The sequence below is a fragment of the Nelusetta ayraudi genome, unplaced genomic scaffold (genome assembly GCF_046127955.1).
Source record: "Nelusetta ayraudi isolate G7.1 ecotype Tasmania unplaced genomic scaffold, CSIRO-AGI_Nayr_v1 ptg000024l, whole genome shotgun sequence".
NCBI lineage: Eukaryota > Metazoa > Chordata > Actinopteri > Tetraodontiformes > Monacanthidae > Nelusetta > Nelusetta ayraudi.
Window position 1 is genome coordinate 26,751 of NW_027466074.1, and position 16,709 is coordinate 43,459.

Below are 16,709 nucleotides of genomic sequence, written 5' to 3' on the forward strand. Positions count from 1 at the left end.
CAGCGGGAACAATGGATTCCTTTGTCGACGTGTTTCTCTTTCTCTCCCTGGACAATACTAGAGGGTCCTTCTGGCTCTCTGCACTTAAGAAATGTTTGCAAAATTACACCTCTTCATACGCCTCTCAAAACAAGTATAAAAGTGTGTGATGTTTAGTGAGAAAAAAATTGGAACTTTGGTTTCCCCCACTTGATAAAGTGTGTTGTACAGGAAATTCCCACATTTTGGGAATAACTCTCAAATGCGGTTTATTTATTGATATTTGTTATCCTATGAACCTTAACCAGCTAGAAATATATTGCACCACATGTGTGACAAAATTAATGGCAAGAGTTAAAATTATGAATTTAAAAAAAAAAATGACCAGACCTCCAACATATATTATTTTATGGAAGCCCTGAATCGGTTTTGAATTTCTGTCCTGCTAGTGGCTGAACTATAAGCTGTGTATCTGCATAACGAGCTTATAGTGCGGCGCTGCCCACCGGGCCGCAGCGCTGACCTCTTGCCTCCTCCTGATGAATAGGCCCATAAGCAGAAGCCCAGCTGTGCCTATTCGGGCCTTCAACAGCATTTTGGAAATTGGTATGATTTCCCTGGGAAAGACCACTGTCCACACCGGGACAATTGTGTCTCTGTACTTCCTCATTTTTATTATTACTACTATTATTATAGTTGTTTCATGTGACACAATCAAATAAGCAAACAGACAAAGCTATTGTTATTTATTTCTTATTGTTATTCTTGCTACAGGGGCACTTTTTCTGTTCTAGAAATTATGACGCCCGATGACGAGTTATAATAAACTGAAATTTATTTACTTGAACGCTGTTCATGGCTAAATGGCATCAAAGTTACAGACTTTCAAAATATATTATTATATTATATTATATTATTTTTTTTGGAAGACAGATGCTGTATTTTGGCGAATTTTGGCTAATTTGGTACAAGCAAAAAGAGAAACGGAAACGCAACACAAAAGTCTCCTTTCGGTTGATGCTGCTGCTGCTGCTGCTGCTGCTGCTGCTGCTGCTGCTGAAGTCAATTCAACTTTGCACGCGGCTTTACTTTTCATGATGTGCCAGCAAAGTTGCCGCGCTCCGTCATTATTGTTTTTTTTGCTGCGCGGCCGTTTGCGCAAAACTTTTAAGAATCAGGGCGCTTCTGACGCACAATATTGTCGTCAGCTGTGTTTTGGAAGCCTCCACCTCTCCCCCATCCCGCCTACACGCGTGTTTGCGGGGAGAAAGTGCAAACACTGTGCAATTCCGTTGCGGCTGAATTTGTTTTGAGTGGCGCTAAACTCCGCCGCCGCACGTTCCTTAATTCAATTCAAATGCACAGAGATTTTTTTTTTTCCTCTTTCCCCCGGCGTACCTCGATATAAAAAAAGAAAAAAAAAAAAAAAGGAGTGCAGGGGCCGCGGCTCGCACAACTGGGGCCGACTCTCCTCTTCTCTTTTGTTGGGGCTATTGTGGGGGGCTGCGTGTTGGGATTGGGGGTGTAATGAGTGGGCTGCGACCCCCCGATGGGGGTGCATTTGCTGTCCAAAGACCGTTAGACAGTGGCTGAATGAATGGGGGCCTGGATGTCATTGTAATGCACAGGGACAACTCCCCCTTCATTCAAGCTTAAGACGTGGAGGCCGCTCGGGCTCCGCCGAGTGAGAGATGAGGGGAGGAAAAGCAGGCGCGATTCAGCCGCTTCGCGGGCCGCCTTTCTCCCTTTCTTTTTTTCCTTCGCTCTCCTGGAAGGACGGACGGAGGGACGGAGGGACGGACGGAACGGAGGCTGTTAGCGTCGGAGCTCGGCGCTCCGCTGCTTGTTCTCACGCACGGAGGATGAGGGCCTGCGCGGGCACAAAATGGAGAGAGGAAGCGACGGAGGCGACGCACGGCTGCAGGATACATCGCGAGAGTGAGCTGCTGAACAAAGGATTCCCAGGTCCGAGCCGGCGTGGAGCGTGTAGGCGAGATGCAGGAGGAGCGCGGCCGCTGCAAGCAGGCGGGCAGGCAGGCAGGCGGGCAGGCAGGCAGGCAGGTGGCTGCTGCAGCAGCAGCACAGCCTGGGTCATTCCCATTCCTCTCCATTTTTTTTTTTTTCTTTTTTTTTTTGGGGGGGGGGCCATGCAACGGAGGGGGACCAACAGACCCCCGCGTGCCTTATGACAAATGGTTTTGCATCAGCGAGCTGCGTCGCACGCGTGTAAATACGGGAGCTGGCCGTCGTTTGCTCTTGAGGCGCAGCTCTCGCGACCGCGAGGTCTCTCGCCGCAACGGCGGGGCACGTCCATTCAAAAATTCGTAATAATTGCATTTGCGCAGATAATAGAGGCCATTTGCCATTGTAAGGGATGTTGTGCTGGGTGAAGAGGAAGCCGGGTAAACCGCAACAGACGCTCCCTCCTTGCCGTCTCTTTGTTCGGCCAACAGTGGGAGGTGCAGTCACAAGTTACACAAGGAGGGAGAAACGTTTGTTAAACCTAATGGCTTTTTCTTCCGGGACAGCAATCAATATGGCCACTGTAGATTTCCCCCTCCGCCCCCACTTTTTAAATAGGCGCACACTCAGGTGAGTTGCACCACTTGCGGGATGTGCAAGGCCCACATGTGGGTCAGTCCGACCTAAACAATTGAAAAAGAGAATCAGGAGCGTTCCAACAGGAGGTCAGGTGCCTGGTCAATACTTCCTAGATTAATACAGTAGCTGCTTTTACAGGGCGAAAAAAGATTTACAAAAAAAAAAAAAAGAGTTCAATGTTTTTGTAAAGCCCCCCCCCCCCAAAAAAAATATAATGTTGACAAATCTCTGACCAAAATTCAAATTAATTCATTAGTGGATCTTGTAAAAACGAGAACTGTGGGCCTTAACACGTAAGTAGCAGGAGGGCCCTTGACCATTTTTCACTTTCCAGGCCCATTCAGTGTCTGCATTTTATCTTACACTAAATTAAACAGCAAGGTGTTTTATTCTAACGGCGTGTTGCATGGAGAACGCACACACACAGGAATACGTGCGTGTCTTGGAGTAAATGCCATGACACACCACGCCATCTTACCCGCCGGTAAATTCGGAGCTAAATGCTGCGAGCTACAGTAGCACTGTGCGTCAGGATGCGAGACGATTGCACGCTGCAAAACGAGCGCTCGTCCGCGCCGCAGATTAGGTGCGGGGCTCAGGAAAATGATTTTTCATCGGGCCTACATGCGTAAAAATAGAAGCGACGGTTAAATATAAAGCAAAGCGCATCCAGCGGCCATCTGTAATTACATCTCAGTGTCTTTTTAGGCCTTACGGGGGCCGCGCAAATCTTTGTTCGCCGCTCTTTTTTTTTTTTTTTTTTTTTTTTTTTGGGGGGGGTGAAAAAAAAACCATTCGCCTTCTCTTTCGGTTACGGGCGGCCTTTTGATTTGTGGCGGCTGGATGTGCACCTGCCAGGGTTAAAACCGTCAAGGTGTGTTCAGCTGCAACACCGGCGACGACCGGAGCGGCCATGTTATTTTGGTTTCCACCTCCGCCTCCTCCGCCTCCGCCTCCTCCTGTCCGCGCACTGGCCCATCCTGAATTACCAAGTGAGTGCCCACCAAACGGCAATAAGGTGCAAGGCTGGCCCGGCACGCGCACGCGCACGCACGCACACACACGCATGCACGTAGGCAGGCAGGGCACACATGCATGACGGCGCTGCAGAAAGTCAGGGCCGCTGGTTTCAAGGACATTCGAGGCTGATGAGGATTTGGTTTTAATGGGGGGTTGGCGGTGGTGGTGGTGGTGGAGGGGGTGGGGGGGTGGGGGTGGTGCGCGAGGAGAGATTGGGAGTTGGAGGAGGTGGGGGGAGCTTGCATGGGCCCCGGGCCATGACGTCATTGCGCGCCCATGTAATCCTCTTGCGCCGAAGCCCAATCAGCGGAGACTCGCAATTGTCTAGGATGGGAAGAGAGGGGCGCTCTAATCCGGCAGACAGCGGCTCGCACAGCCCGGAGAGGAGGAGAGGAGAGGAGAGGAGAGGAGGAGAGGAGAGGAGGGCGACGCATCCAGGACTGGACTGTGCCTCAAATGGGTCAGATTTTTAAAAAAAAAAAAAAAGAAAGAAAAAAGAAAAGAAAAACCCCGGCACCGTGCAGAATGGGAACCGGCTGCTGACTCCTTGACGGGTGAGAGGACTTCTGTGATGACGATGCGACCGTTTTTTTTTTTTACACCCCCCCCCCCCCCACCCCCACCCCCTCGCTCACACTCTAGAAAACGAGCCTTCCAGCCGCGCGAGCAGTAGGGATGTGCTCGCTCGTTCTGCGGCGCAAAAAAAAAAAGAAAAAGAAAAGAAACAACGCATCCATTTTTTTCTATCACTCTCACTCTCTCTCTCTCTCTCTCCCTCTCTCTCTCCCACCTAACGCAACACGCACGCAGGTATCGTAACGCGCCCGCCTCTAGTTTGTCAGCTGCAGGAGAAGAGAACGGAAGCATCGCGCGTTCCACCTCCCCCACTCCCTCCCCTCTCCCCCCGTGTTTCTTTCATTTCTTCTTCTTCTTCTTCTTCTTCTTCTTCTTCTTCCTTTAATTATTCGCCGACGGGGCTGCTGATCGTGGACAAGTCGTCGGAGAAGCTGCATTCAAGCCAAGTCGAATGGGAGAATTACGGCGCTCTTCTCAAGTGGGATTGTACGACCTCAGATGGTCCCGTGATATGCTGCCATCGCCGCTTTCCTCGCTCTCCCCCCACCCCCACCCCCACCTCGCCGTTCCACCCTCATTCTGTGTCTTTTGTGTTTTTTTGGGGGGGCTCGGGCTAACGTTTATCGAGCGGCTTTGGTAAGAGAGGACAAAGCGCAGCGGCGGCTTGTGTCCGCGGCTCCAGCTGTCACTGTGCGCCAGGGAAGCCGCCGGGAGATGCGTGAAAGCCGCCGTGTGCTGTACGAAGTGTAGATTATTTTTCCAACCCCCCGCTAAAAAAAAAAAAAAAAAATGTGCTGAGATTGCTAACGATAAGGTGCAATCAGGTGCAGGCGCGTTTCATCTTGCGCTGCTGCTGCTGTTGCTGCTGCTGCTGCTGCTGCTCCTGCGGCCGAGCGGTGGCGCAGTGATATCAATATTTCTTCGTTTGGCACCCGAACCGGGCGCTAGAAGAGGAGGACCGTGCGCGCGCGCGCCAAAAAAAAAAAAAAATGCTGCTGTAGCCATAAATCGGCTTTGAGCTCGTGCGTGAGTGTGGGCGTGCATGTGCGCGACGAGTGTGTTTGAGAGCGGTGGTTGGTTGAGAGAGAGAGATAGAAAAAAAAAAAATCGGCTTTACATTTCTAGATGTGTGCGTGCGTGCGTGCGCGTGCACGCTCGAGCGCTTGCGCGCGCAGAAACCGGAGAGAGGGGGGTACTGCTCCTAAATTGCAGTCATGCGGTTGGAGGTTCTAGGAGTCGGAGGGAGTTGGGGGAACCAGGGGCTGGGTCTTCTTCTTTTTTTCCCCTCTTCTCATCATCATCATCCTCCTCCTCATCATCCTCCTCTTCATCGTCACCGTCATTATCCAGCGCCCGTCGGCGGGGGTCTCTTCCAGGGTTGTCACTCTGCGTGTTCACAGCGGACCTTGATTTAATGTCCATACAATTAAGGCACGCGGTGAATGCCAAGAGAGGAATCTGCACAGCATCGCGCGCATCCCGCTCGATCTCCCTCGCGCACGGCGCCGTCCGTCAGGCCGCAGGCTCTCGCGTTTAGCACTTTGACCTTTGCTGTTACACAAACAGGCCCCGCTGGCTGCCACCCAGAGCAGCAGCGGGGGGCCGAGTGACCGCTGCACTGTCACCCGGGCCGGCTCCCTGTGTGTGTGTGTGTGTGTGTGTGTGTGTGTGTGTGTGTGTGTGTGTGTGTGTGTGTGTGTGTGTGTGTTGACAAGGTGGGCGCATTGCGCACTCCAACGGATTATTATATAGCGGCGTCGAATCGGGTTATTTCATCAGGCCCCATCAGGGACTGCTGCTGCTGCTGCTGCTGCTGCTGCCGACGCTGCTTTAAACGACCGTTCGGAGTCTTGGAAGAAAACAACCGGAGAGTAAGAAAAGGTGCAGCTATAAAGACGTTGGTGCATTGTCTTGCGCTCAGTCAGGGCAAATTGCGGGTTTACTTTATGGATTTTATATTTGAAAAAAAAAAAAAAAAAAATCCTCTGGATGGATTCACATTAAATGTATGTCTGCAGATTTATTCACTTATACATTTAGGGACCTGGCTTGCGTTGTTGTTTGTTTTGTTGTTTGTTTTTGTTTTTTTTTGTTTTTAAATCAGCTGATAGATAGATAGATAGATAGATACGAGTGTGATAGGCGATACAATTGGCTGGCTATGATGGCGTAAAATTTGGCCACGTTCAAAATGTAGCCCCAGCAGAAGCAACATTTTGCACACAAGTGACGCGCCGCCTTCATGCGCCAAACAGCCGAGGCACCGCTCTCAAAAGAAAATCTCTCCCTTTTGCGCGTTTCCAAGCCAGCCATTTTCTGACATTTTCCAAAATATATATATATATATATATAAATGTACATGTTCCATCACCCTGTCACCCTCAGCGTTTGGATTCCCCCCCCTGTGTTCTGTAAACGGTACCTTGAACTGTGTGTGGCTACAGCCCCGGGCCTACACCGCAGGGTCCATCCACACCGCCGGAGATAACACCGTCTGATGGTCGCCGCAGTCGAACAGAGCCAGCCAACCTATAGCGACATACATGCTTTAATGCCACCTACAGGCGTCCGTCTGAAACCGCACGTCTTAGAGCCCCAATCCGGGTACGGAACAATATAGGGCGTCAGTCTTCATTACGCTGATTGAACAACCCGAGCGGTCGTCCAAATGCCTTTCATCCTTCATTTTAAGCGCGACGATGGTGACATCGCAGTGTTATTTGTTTCACACTCAGATTAGGGGACGGTGGCTGTAGCCTGATGGCGAGGCATGGCTTTGCCAAGCGCAGAGGGGAATCTATAGTCCAATCAATATCCATGAATATTGCTAACCTGCCAAAGCGCGTGACTGCAGTTCAAGCGGCCTTTTCTGTCAGATTAAAACACTCACTATTTTTGTTTATTTGCACAATTGTATATAACTGTGACACTAAATTTGGCATACAGCAGCTAAAATGAAAATTCCCCATTTATAACGTTTGAGTTCATACTGTAATTGTAAAGGTGAGATATCTCATTTTCAGGTGTGGGTTGATGATATATTAACATTTGCCGCGGTCCAGATTGATGAAGGAATTTCAAGGCCAGACAGAGAGTGATGTTGTCCTATTTTTGTCTCATTTTGGATGCATGCTATGTGATTATGTAACAACAACAAATAAAGCCTGAGCTGCAGCAGCACTTCTCTCTCTTTTGGTTTTTGTACGTGCACAGCATTCATGACAACCTTAAAATACACCCACCTCTCAAATCACACGATCTTCATGTTATACATTTAAATTGAATAAATAACATTATACCAGGTCACCACACCATGTGATGTTACTGTTATGAACTGGTGTAATTAAAGGGGGGGAAAAAGCTTGTATAAAATTATGGTGGAAAATTCCCATTGGTGCAAGATCTGATAGTTGTGCATTTGCCCCAGAGTGTTTCTCACCTCGCTGCTCGACGACCAAAAGACACCTTCGAATCAAGAGATCAGCACCACGGACAGCTCCTCTCAAACTGGAGGGAAAAATATTATTTCACCACTGTGGAAAGACTGTGAAAAAATGGAAATTTTGGAATTGACTATCAGGACTACAGCGTTGCGGTGCCTGTGATTCATCTCGTCGTAATATGCACATGGAATTTTAACCTTTAATTCAAATTGAATTAGCCTCTACTTGAAATAGGTCAGCTTCGCACAAACTATTTGCAAACAGAAAAGCGAAGCAGACTGATTAATTTAGTCAACAGAATGAAGCAACTACAGCTCAGGAAACCGCGGTGACATTTAAACTCTGGGGCTACCCTACAGGACTTCCTCTGTGCATAAGGTCACCGCAGACGACTGTTTACTGCCTGGAAGAGAACCACAGAGATTGACACAAATTATTTCTGAATGGATAGTTTATTAAGGCTTGATTTCCTCTATGAAGAAAAACCAAGATAGCTTTTTGAACATGTTATGCTCACTACAATGGCGGTCAAGAGGATAATCTTTTTCTTTTCTTTTCTTTTTTAAATTTACTATTTCATATTGTTAATTCATTTTCGTAGTCGATACATACAATTCCATGGCTAACCTGACATCCCTCTATTGCAACAAACATACGACAGTACTTGTTAACGTGCATGTGTGCCCTGTGCCGTGACCGCAGCCTGCTCGGCCCTCCTGAGGCCGAGACGGCCGCGACTTCCGAGTCTTCTGTGGCGTCTTTCAGGGCGTCGCGTACCCTTCCACCGTAACCCCCTCCCGTGTTATTTAACAAAAAAAAAAAAAAAAAAAAAATCGGTTGGACAGAGAGGTGTTGGTGAAGGCAAACGTGTGAAGGGCATTCACCGTATTGCTTGACTCGACCTTGCTATTGATTGGTTTGGGGCAAAATGAAAAAAAGGGGGGGGGGAGGCAGGGAGGGAGGGAGGGACAGCAGTGGAGCCTGTTTGAGGGCAGTTCTCTGGAGTACAACCAATTACATTGATCAGGTAAAAAAGAAAAATGCAACTTTTACACACCTGGAAAGGCAAACTTTCAGTTCACACTTGCACTCTGGCATAACACAGGGCTCCTGCCATCTCAACAGCATTAATAAAGGGGGGGTGGGGGGGGGAACCGAGACAGAAACAAAAACCGACCCACTTTAGCTTTTACACTTCAGACAAACTCCACATGAATAAATTCAGGCCGCATTCCACCCCCGCGGCGCCAGCTATCAGTCTCATCTGCGGCCATCGGAATTGTTTGCGATTCCTGTTGGAAACACGAGGCGACTACTGGCTTTTGACTCCTGCACAAATAAAACGTCAAAGCAGGACGTTCCCCCGCGTACCGAGGAGAAGGTCCGCGTCTACTCGCTGGGACGCTCATCTGGATCGCAGCGGCCGAGCAGTCCACGGGAAAGCTGAAGAGACGCCTACAAATTAAACCAGACGGGGAAGGACGAACGTGGTGAGCCTCCCTCCCAAAAAAAAAAGGCCCACGACCAAATATCCTCCTGCACTTGGGACTCTTGAAATGGCTGTTGAGAGAGCACAGAAAACAACTGCGGGCTGGAGAATTTCAGCACAACTCTGAAAGCAGAGCCAGTCACGCAGAGCGACACAGCTCTATTGATGGCGGTTGTTTGCTTCATCTTTTTCTGTCAGCATACTTGAAAGCATTTTCCTCTATCAAAAAAAAAAACAAAAACAAAAACAAAAAAGAACAAATCAATGGTCTCTGTCTAGAACAAACTTTTTTTTTTCTTTTTTTTTTAACATCAACCCAAAAAACAAAACACAGAAACCACATTTCAGTTTCAGTTTTTCTTACTCGATATTAAATCAGTTACATTAATTTTTAGGTTATACATTTTTTTTTTTAGTCCGTCTCCATGAATATATAGGCTCCTACGTTAAAGCTTAGCATTATGACCAATATGATAGACTCAGCAAAACCAATTTGAAGGGAAAAAACAAAATAAAAGATTAAGACAGAATTATGGTGAATGGACAACTATGTCAACCCCCCATGCCCGCATTTATGTGGAACAGAAATATGCAAAAGCGACAATTCATTCACTGTAGCAGTTATAGCATTACATAACTCTGATTATAAAACAATTTAAAACGGTGGACACGACAGTTCTCTCAGACTGGGTTGCGTACACAAGCAGAATCTCCTGATTAAACGTACAAAAGACCCCTTACAGGACAAAACACTCAGATAAAGTGAAGTAGCGGGCTGTGAAGGATGTACAATTTTCGACTTGAATGGTGCGAGTTATAGTTGTGGAGGGCACATTTATGATTTTCTCTCCCAGAGGCCTTTGCTATTCCTCCTCCTCCTCCTCAGAAATGTCTCGAGTCCTGTGTGACTTCACACGATCCCTGATTTCTCCAGCAGTGTCACTGTTTGAGCAGTTCTTTTTGAAAAGTCACTGATAATTAGAAAAACAGAACAAAACAAAACATTAAGGCTCCAGAAAACAGGATTCTAACAGAAAAAATTGTCAGTAGTAAGCTAAAAAATAGAGATTTTGTTGATCTGAATGAAAAATAGTTAAATCAGTGAAGTTTTATTATCGCACAGCTCCAAGTCCCATTGCCTTTGGGATCTTCCAACCCTGTTGGCACAGTTAAACCTCTGAAGCATGGCAAGATTGCCCCCAAATGGACAAATAGGGGCAGGACACATCCGTTCCTGATTGTACTGAAATATAAAGTGGCAGATCTTGTTTTCTTTTTTCTTTTTTTCGTCCACAGTGCAGTCAAACCCTGATTCAATTGGTAAGAAGAGAGGTGTGGGCAGGAGAGATAAAACCAGTCTGGTGAGAGAAGTGTACGAGATGGAACGTGGGAGGGGGGGGATAGATATCTAAAAATCAGAACTAAAGACGGTGGTGGTGGTGGTGGTGGCGGCGGCGGTGGCTAGGTAATACATAAATCAGCTTGTTATCCCTGCACGAGAAGTGGGTGGTACATGGGGCAAAAAAAAAAAAAGCACAAGTTTCAAAAATGGTTGATTAAATAGAAAAAAAAATGAAGGGCTTCCTTGCATTTTTAAATTTCTTCTGTCTCTTAAATCATAAGTCCTAGTGTAACTGTTGATCAAGCCAAGGGATAAATGTCTTCTACTGTTTACTCCTGTTTTGGCGCTCCTGTTTGGGGAGAACAAAAAGAAAAAGCGTTAGACAAAACCAGCGTGGGAGGAGCAGTGCAACAATTTGTGGCGTAACCGCGACTTCACGAGAGATTTGTGCGAGGTAACATCGTCAATCTAACCCGGAACAATGTTGCGACTCAACAATTACATCGAATATCAGAAGACGCCGTCGGGAAATTGGCGAGACCGGTGGAACAGAGACCGAGACTGGCCGTGACTGAAGCATGACTGTTCCTTACCTGATCAAACCGAGAGCGGTTCTGTATCGGAGGACTCTCAAAAGTCTGTTGAGACGGGCGAACAAACAAGAGGAGAGAAACACAAGAGTTAGACACTTGGAGACCAGTGCGCCGCCACACCGACACTACCAGTCAAAGGCTGTTGACATTGCAGTTCCTCACTGAAGGCATCAAACCTCCGTACGAACACACATGGAAGTGTGCAATAACTCAAACACGTTTTATATTTAAATTCTTCCAAATAGCCTCCTTTAATAAAAAACATATTTAGTTATTTAAATTGTTTTTCTTTGCTGCATAATTACATCTATCTTGCTCATATATGTGATGTCTTCAGTACCTATCTGCAGTGTAGAAAGTTGTAAAGATAATAAAAAATAAAAAAATTTGCATGAGAAGGTTTGTCCAAACTTTTGACTGCTAGCGTAGATGCGGTTGGGTGTGTTTCAAGAGAGCATATGAGCGGACAGTACCTTGCGCACCTCCTCCTCCTCCTCCTGCCTCTTCTCATAGTGGGAGAAGTCGTCAAAGATGGAGGTGGTGTGTTTGTAGTTGGCGATGATCTTCAGCACCTGCTTGGCCTTCTCCAGGGGGACCTCCTGGGTGTCGCGGGAGTTGGTCACCGGCTTGTTGTCGTTGTTCTCCAGGCGGATGTGGCGCAGCTGGCTGTTGGGCACGTCCTTCACGAACAGCCAGCCCACGTCGAACTTGCCCTTCCACTTGTCCTGCGCCCAGACGCCGGCGCTGGTGCCGTAGTCCACGGGCGAGCGCATCTCGGCCACGCCGCAGAAGTGGCCGCTGCCGTTGACGCTGAACAGCAGGTACACGGGGCCCTTGCTGCTCATGTCCCGGAAGGCCGAGTCCAGCCGCTTGTTGCCGTGCTCCGTGCTGCACCAGATGGAGTACTTGATGGAGCGGTGGATGTCGTCCTCCGAGTAGCTCTTGATGATGAAGACGCGGCCGTTCTTCAGGTTCCACTCAAACTCCTTGGGGTTGTAGCTGTGCGAGGCGCGCAGCTTGTCGAGCACGGGGTGGGACTCGGCACCGGGGCCCATGCCCATGGAGGCTTGGGGCCCGGCGTTGACGCCCCCGACGATGCCCATCATGCCGCTGCCATCCTGCCCGGGGCCGGCGTGTCCGTAGCCTTGGTTGCGGTTGCGCGGGGCCACCCAGCGCGTTTGCTGCTGCGGGGGCTGGCTGTGGTTTTGGTAGGGCTGAGGCGGCGGCTGGTGGTGGTGGTGGTGGTGGTGCTGGTGATGGGGGGGCTGGGGCTGTAAGGCCATTGGCTGCATCTGGGGCTGCACCAAAGACTGGGAGGGGTGGGGCTGCATGGGTCCCTGCTGCATGGGGCCTTGAGGCGGCAATCCGTGGGGCAGGCCGAGAGGCTGCTGCTGCTGCAGTGGCGCTGTGGCTACTTTCGTCACCGGACCCTTGTCCCAGGTGCCAATGTTCATGTTGTGTTTGATGGGCGGCGGGGGCAGAGCACCACCCGGATTGAGCATTCCCGGTTTCACCTTGGCTTTGAGCTGCTGAGGTTTGGCGGGCTTGCTGGCGATGGCGGCCCAGGAGGTGGGCTTGGGCAGCGGCATCCCGATGGGCGTGGCGCCGTTCCCCGCGGCCGCTACGGCGGGGGCGCCGATCACCGACCCCACGGCCTTGACTCCCGAGCCCTGGCCGGTGACGTCCCCGCCGATCTTCAAGCCCACCATGCCCTGCTCCAGGCTGTTCATGCCGGGGGCTTTGTTGAGGGTGTCACTGTGAAAGCCCGTCTGACCATCAGGCACCAGGGTGCCCCCGAGGGAGCTCGGGGGATAGCTGTAGCTGCCACCGTAGGCTGAACTTTGAGTCTGCTGGCCCTGGGAGCCGCTCGTGCCCCAAGCGGAGAAGGCAGGATTTTCAGGGAAAAAGTTAAACCTGTGGGGGTAGATGCTGCTTCCCAAGCCCCCCGGCTGGCCAAACACCGTATCTGGCATGAAGTGATGGTCTCCATTGCTTAAGGGTCCATAGGGGGTCAGGTACGGAATAGGAGGGTCCCCGCCTGTGGACCAGGGAGCCTCACTAAGGGGGTAAGGAAATCCAATGGAAGGAGCGTAGTAGTTGGACAGGTAGGGGTCGGTGATGGACTGGTAGCTGTTGTTCTGGATCAAGCAAGGTCAACACAGTCACAAGTCGTGTTTGCGAAGAGGATTTACAGATGCATCTTAATGAGAAATGAATTCATTTGAACGTGAAGTGAATAAAATGATTGTGAACATATTCCATAGACTATCTAATATAACACTTGAAACGGAGGGTTTACCTGAGTTGATTGACCAGTGAGGTATGTCTCAAAGTCATTGTCATGGACAGTCTCCTTCTGATGCAGTGAACCATTTTGCACTGGAAAGAGAGCTCACATTTATACACAGTTCAAAGAGATTTGAGCGACACTTGAAGCAGCAAAGGTTTGACAACTAATATTTCTTCAGACAGACAGACGTAAAATCACAAATGTCTGTATATGTAAACGGTGCCACAACGGTTGAAGTTCTATTTTCCGGGGGTAGAGAACATACATTTCATTGTCAACCCAGCAAAAAAAAAATCAATAGAAATGACCATCAGAAAACTATCAAACACGAACAGTAAACAAGCTGCTCTGTTTTCTGCTTGAGAAATGACTAGAATATCGGCTACATGGATTGAAAAACCCTGATCCAGTATGTCTTTTATTTCTTGCAAGAATGTACATTTCTTTACCAAGAACAATAAAAAAAAAAACAAGAACCATAAGACTGAGAAAATACGTATGCGGTGCTTGAGTGTATGCAGCAGGGCAACCAGCCTGCAGCCGTGTGCCGTGCGAAAGGAAGTCGAGGGCTGACTTTTTTTTTTTTAGGAACTAAACAGTGTTAAAATGCCTTAAATGTCAAAAATACAGTGACAGGGATATATTCAAATCATGCATCTGACAATAAAGCACAAGTGGCAAACCCAATTTGTATCCCTACAATTTGGAGACTAAAGGGGGAACAAAAAAAAAGACACAAGACAACTTTGTGTTGTATTTCTACCTTGAAATGAAACCTTGATAAATGACTCTTTCCACAATCACTGACTGGCAAGAAGGAGAATGAGCAGCCCTGCCACAGGCACACCGTGCCTATCTGATTTGGTACAGGACTGTCTGACTGCGGTTGCATAGCTGGCACCCTCGGAAGAGAACAGAACCGCTCACTCTGTCCTGGCTATGAATATGTGGGCACACTTTGGCAGTGTTAGTGGTGGCAGCTCCCCCCACTGTAAGACAATAAATCTTTTTTTCTTCTTTTTTTTTTGGGGGGGGGGGGGGGGGGTACTGTTTGCAAACCTGCAAGTGCTGTTTCAATTATATTACTCTTGCGTCCTTAAAATGAAGCTTCGATAAAATAAAATCACAATCGGAACCGCAGTCTTTTCTGAATGCAAAAAAAAAAGGGGGGAGGACTGATTTCTTGTTGATGGGAGAACTCACCTTTAGATGCTTGTCCCTTTGATCTCTGCTCGCGTGCATCAGGGGAAGACAAGAAGGGAAACCACATGGTTACTTTCAGAGGATTTGAGATTTCATAAACGGTTATTGTTTTTTTTGTTTTTTTTCTGTTCGTTTTCGCCAGAATATGGCGCAGTATCTACAGCCACCAGCCTATCACTTAGACTACTTCCTGAAGACGCCGGTGTGAAAGAACCATTCTCCCCCTCTTTAAGCTCAGCACCCGTACAAACAGCAATAATGGTTACTGGATAACATCGATGTGGTATTGCACGAATCGATAAGCGATGCGAGTAAATAACGCAAGCAATGATGACATTAAGACACACGTACAACTTGGTTAGCTCGAGCAAACCGAATAAAACGATTCATAAAAGGTACCGAGGGCAACTTGTTACACAACTAAATACGCGGTAAATTGCACGTCTAAGATTCCAGCGATGACACCGCGTCGACGCTTACATACATGCATTTTTCAAAAAGTTAGGATACCACGATTAAGTTACGTTAGCTAGAGCCTCTAACGTTAGCTGCAGGTTCTGCGTTTTCGATCCACATCATGGAGGGTTTTTTTTCCGGCTATGTTGGTGGAACAGTGAGGGGGGAAAACATGCAGTCACTTTACATCACAACTGTGTTCAAAATCACTAATGTAACATCATGGTTTCAGTGTCATCTCCGCCAAATATTTACAGCAACCATTACAGTTTAACGGAATGCTACATAGCACGGCCAACAGTAGTGGCTAGGCTAGCACCTCCGAGGAATAGTCGTAGCCCAGTTAGCTGGCAGCTAGCCCTGCAAGCTCTTCTGCCAGCGAGGTCCGTCGAGCCGTCCTACCTGAGGGTCAATGCTTGTGGCAGACATAATTCATTAAGGAAGTCCCTGGATTCTCACAAAGCCCGGGCTTGTGACTGGATTTCGAGCCCCGTGGTTTCGGAAGCAAGTTCACTTGCTCAGTTACAGTTAGCTCAGAGGCTAGTCGCGCCGCTAAGCGTGGGGGCTAGCAGTTGTAGCGCAGGCTCAGCTGTATATTTTCCGCTGTGTGCACGTATCCCAACTTCCACAAGTCTGCCGCTTCGGATACAGAGTCCGAAAAAGAGTCAGGTCCTGCTTCGGGTTTTCAAGTCACGTTCAATATGTATATATATTGCCGAGTGAATGTTTCGGATGTTGAATATTTCAAGCTTCCGCCGCCTTTCTGTCAGTCTTTTTTTTTTTTTTTTTTTTTATTCCAGAGAGAGAGAGCGCACTCCTCAGAAACGTTAAAGCCCAGTACACTTCCCCAATGGCTGCTCCATCCGGGCTTTGAGCCGTTGCTGCAGTTCAGCTCCTTACCCGCGGGGGGGCAAAAGTTCCTCCTCTAAACTATAACTATAACTAAGTTTCGAGCTTCGTTTCTCTGTGCCAAGCGCGTGTAATTTGGCTACCTGCAACCACAAAGTAAGAAGCTAATCCAAATCCATTCACGAGATGTGACGCATGGAGAAATCCGAGCAGAAACTCTCCTGCTTTGCTGACAATGGTGCCCCCCCCCCACCCCCCTCGCTATTTTTGGTTGTAAACAACGCCCGCGAGGCCATCAGCAGACTTCATGTGTTTTTTTTCCTCCAGCTCCACCGTAAATGTGACACAGCCTTGTGTTCATATTAGGCTGTCATGGGGAGTGCTTATTTAAGAATTCTGCAACAGAAAGATGCAACTGTGCTATAACAAACTTTAGTCAGGAGTTGACGCTACGAGTAGCATTGTTGTGGGGGTGACCCCAAAATAATGACATTCCGGATTTGTCGAGAAGGGCAGATGTAAAAAAAAAAATCCAAGTGATTTCTTGTAGACAAAGTTTGACTGTGAGTCTACACAAGCTGATTCAACTCCAGTCTGTAAAGTAGTTCTTCCTCTGTTATACCCCAAGGAATGCCACTGACTGAACTCATATTAACTATACTAGCAGTATACAAGCCAATGTCCCCATTGTGCACTGAAAGGTGATACCTAATCTGAACTTGTCTACACATTGTAAAATAAAGATGATTTGCCAATAGATTTCTTATTTGACCTGCTTTCAGAACAAAATATTTTTTCTATTGTTTTTTTCTACCAGCTGCCAGCTCGTGACTTTGCACAGTTACCAAAAAAAAATTCCCATCTCACT

At 48.1% G+C, this 16,709-nt stretch overlaps 1 protein-coding gene across 1 annotated transcript; it reads right to left on the bottom strand.

The window, feature by feature from the left end:
• Positions 1 to 8,052: 8,052 nt before the first annotated feature.
• Positions 8,053 to 15,864, bottom strand: LOC142889837 (YTH domain-containing family protein 1-like). Its single transcript, XM_076028494.1, has 6 exons — positions 15,395 to 15,864; positions 14,537 to 14,561; positions 13,343 to 13,422; positions 11,517 to 13,181; positions 11,044 to 11,088; positions 8,053 to 10,799 (listed from the first exon to the last, which is right to left on the bottom strand). The coding sequence occupies exons 1-6, from the start codon at positions 15,419 to 15,421 to the stop codon at positions 10,773 to 10,775; spliced, it is 1,869 nt and encodes a 622-aa protein (XP_075884609.1). The 5' UTR covers positions 15,422 to 15,864; the 3' UTR covers positions 8,053 to 10,772.
• Between the last annotated feature and the right edge of the window lie 845 nt (positions 15,865 to 16,709).

What these genes read in the sequence shown, in the direction of transcription:
- LOC142889837 (XM_076028494.1), bottom strand. Translation starts at nt 15,421, where the DNA reads ATGTCTGCCACAAGCATTGACCCTCAG. An exon ending in CCACAAGCATTGACCCTCAG is followed by an intron (nt 14,562 to 15,394) that starts GTAGGACGGCTC and finishes GCACGCGAGCAG; the next exon opens with AGATCAAAGGGACAAGCATC. An exon ending in TCACTGGTCAATCAACTCAG is followed by an intron (nt 13,182 to 13,342) that starts GTAAACCCTCCG and finishes TGCTTGATCCAG; the next exon opens with AACAACAGCTACCAGTCCAT.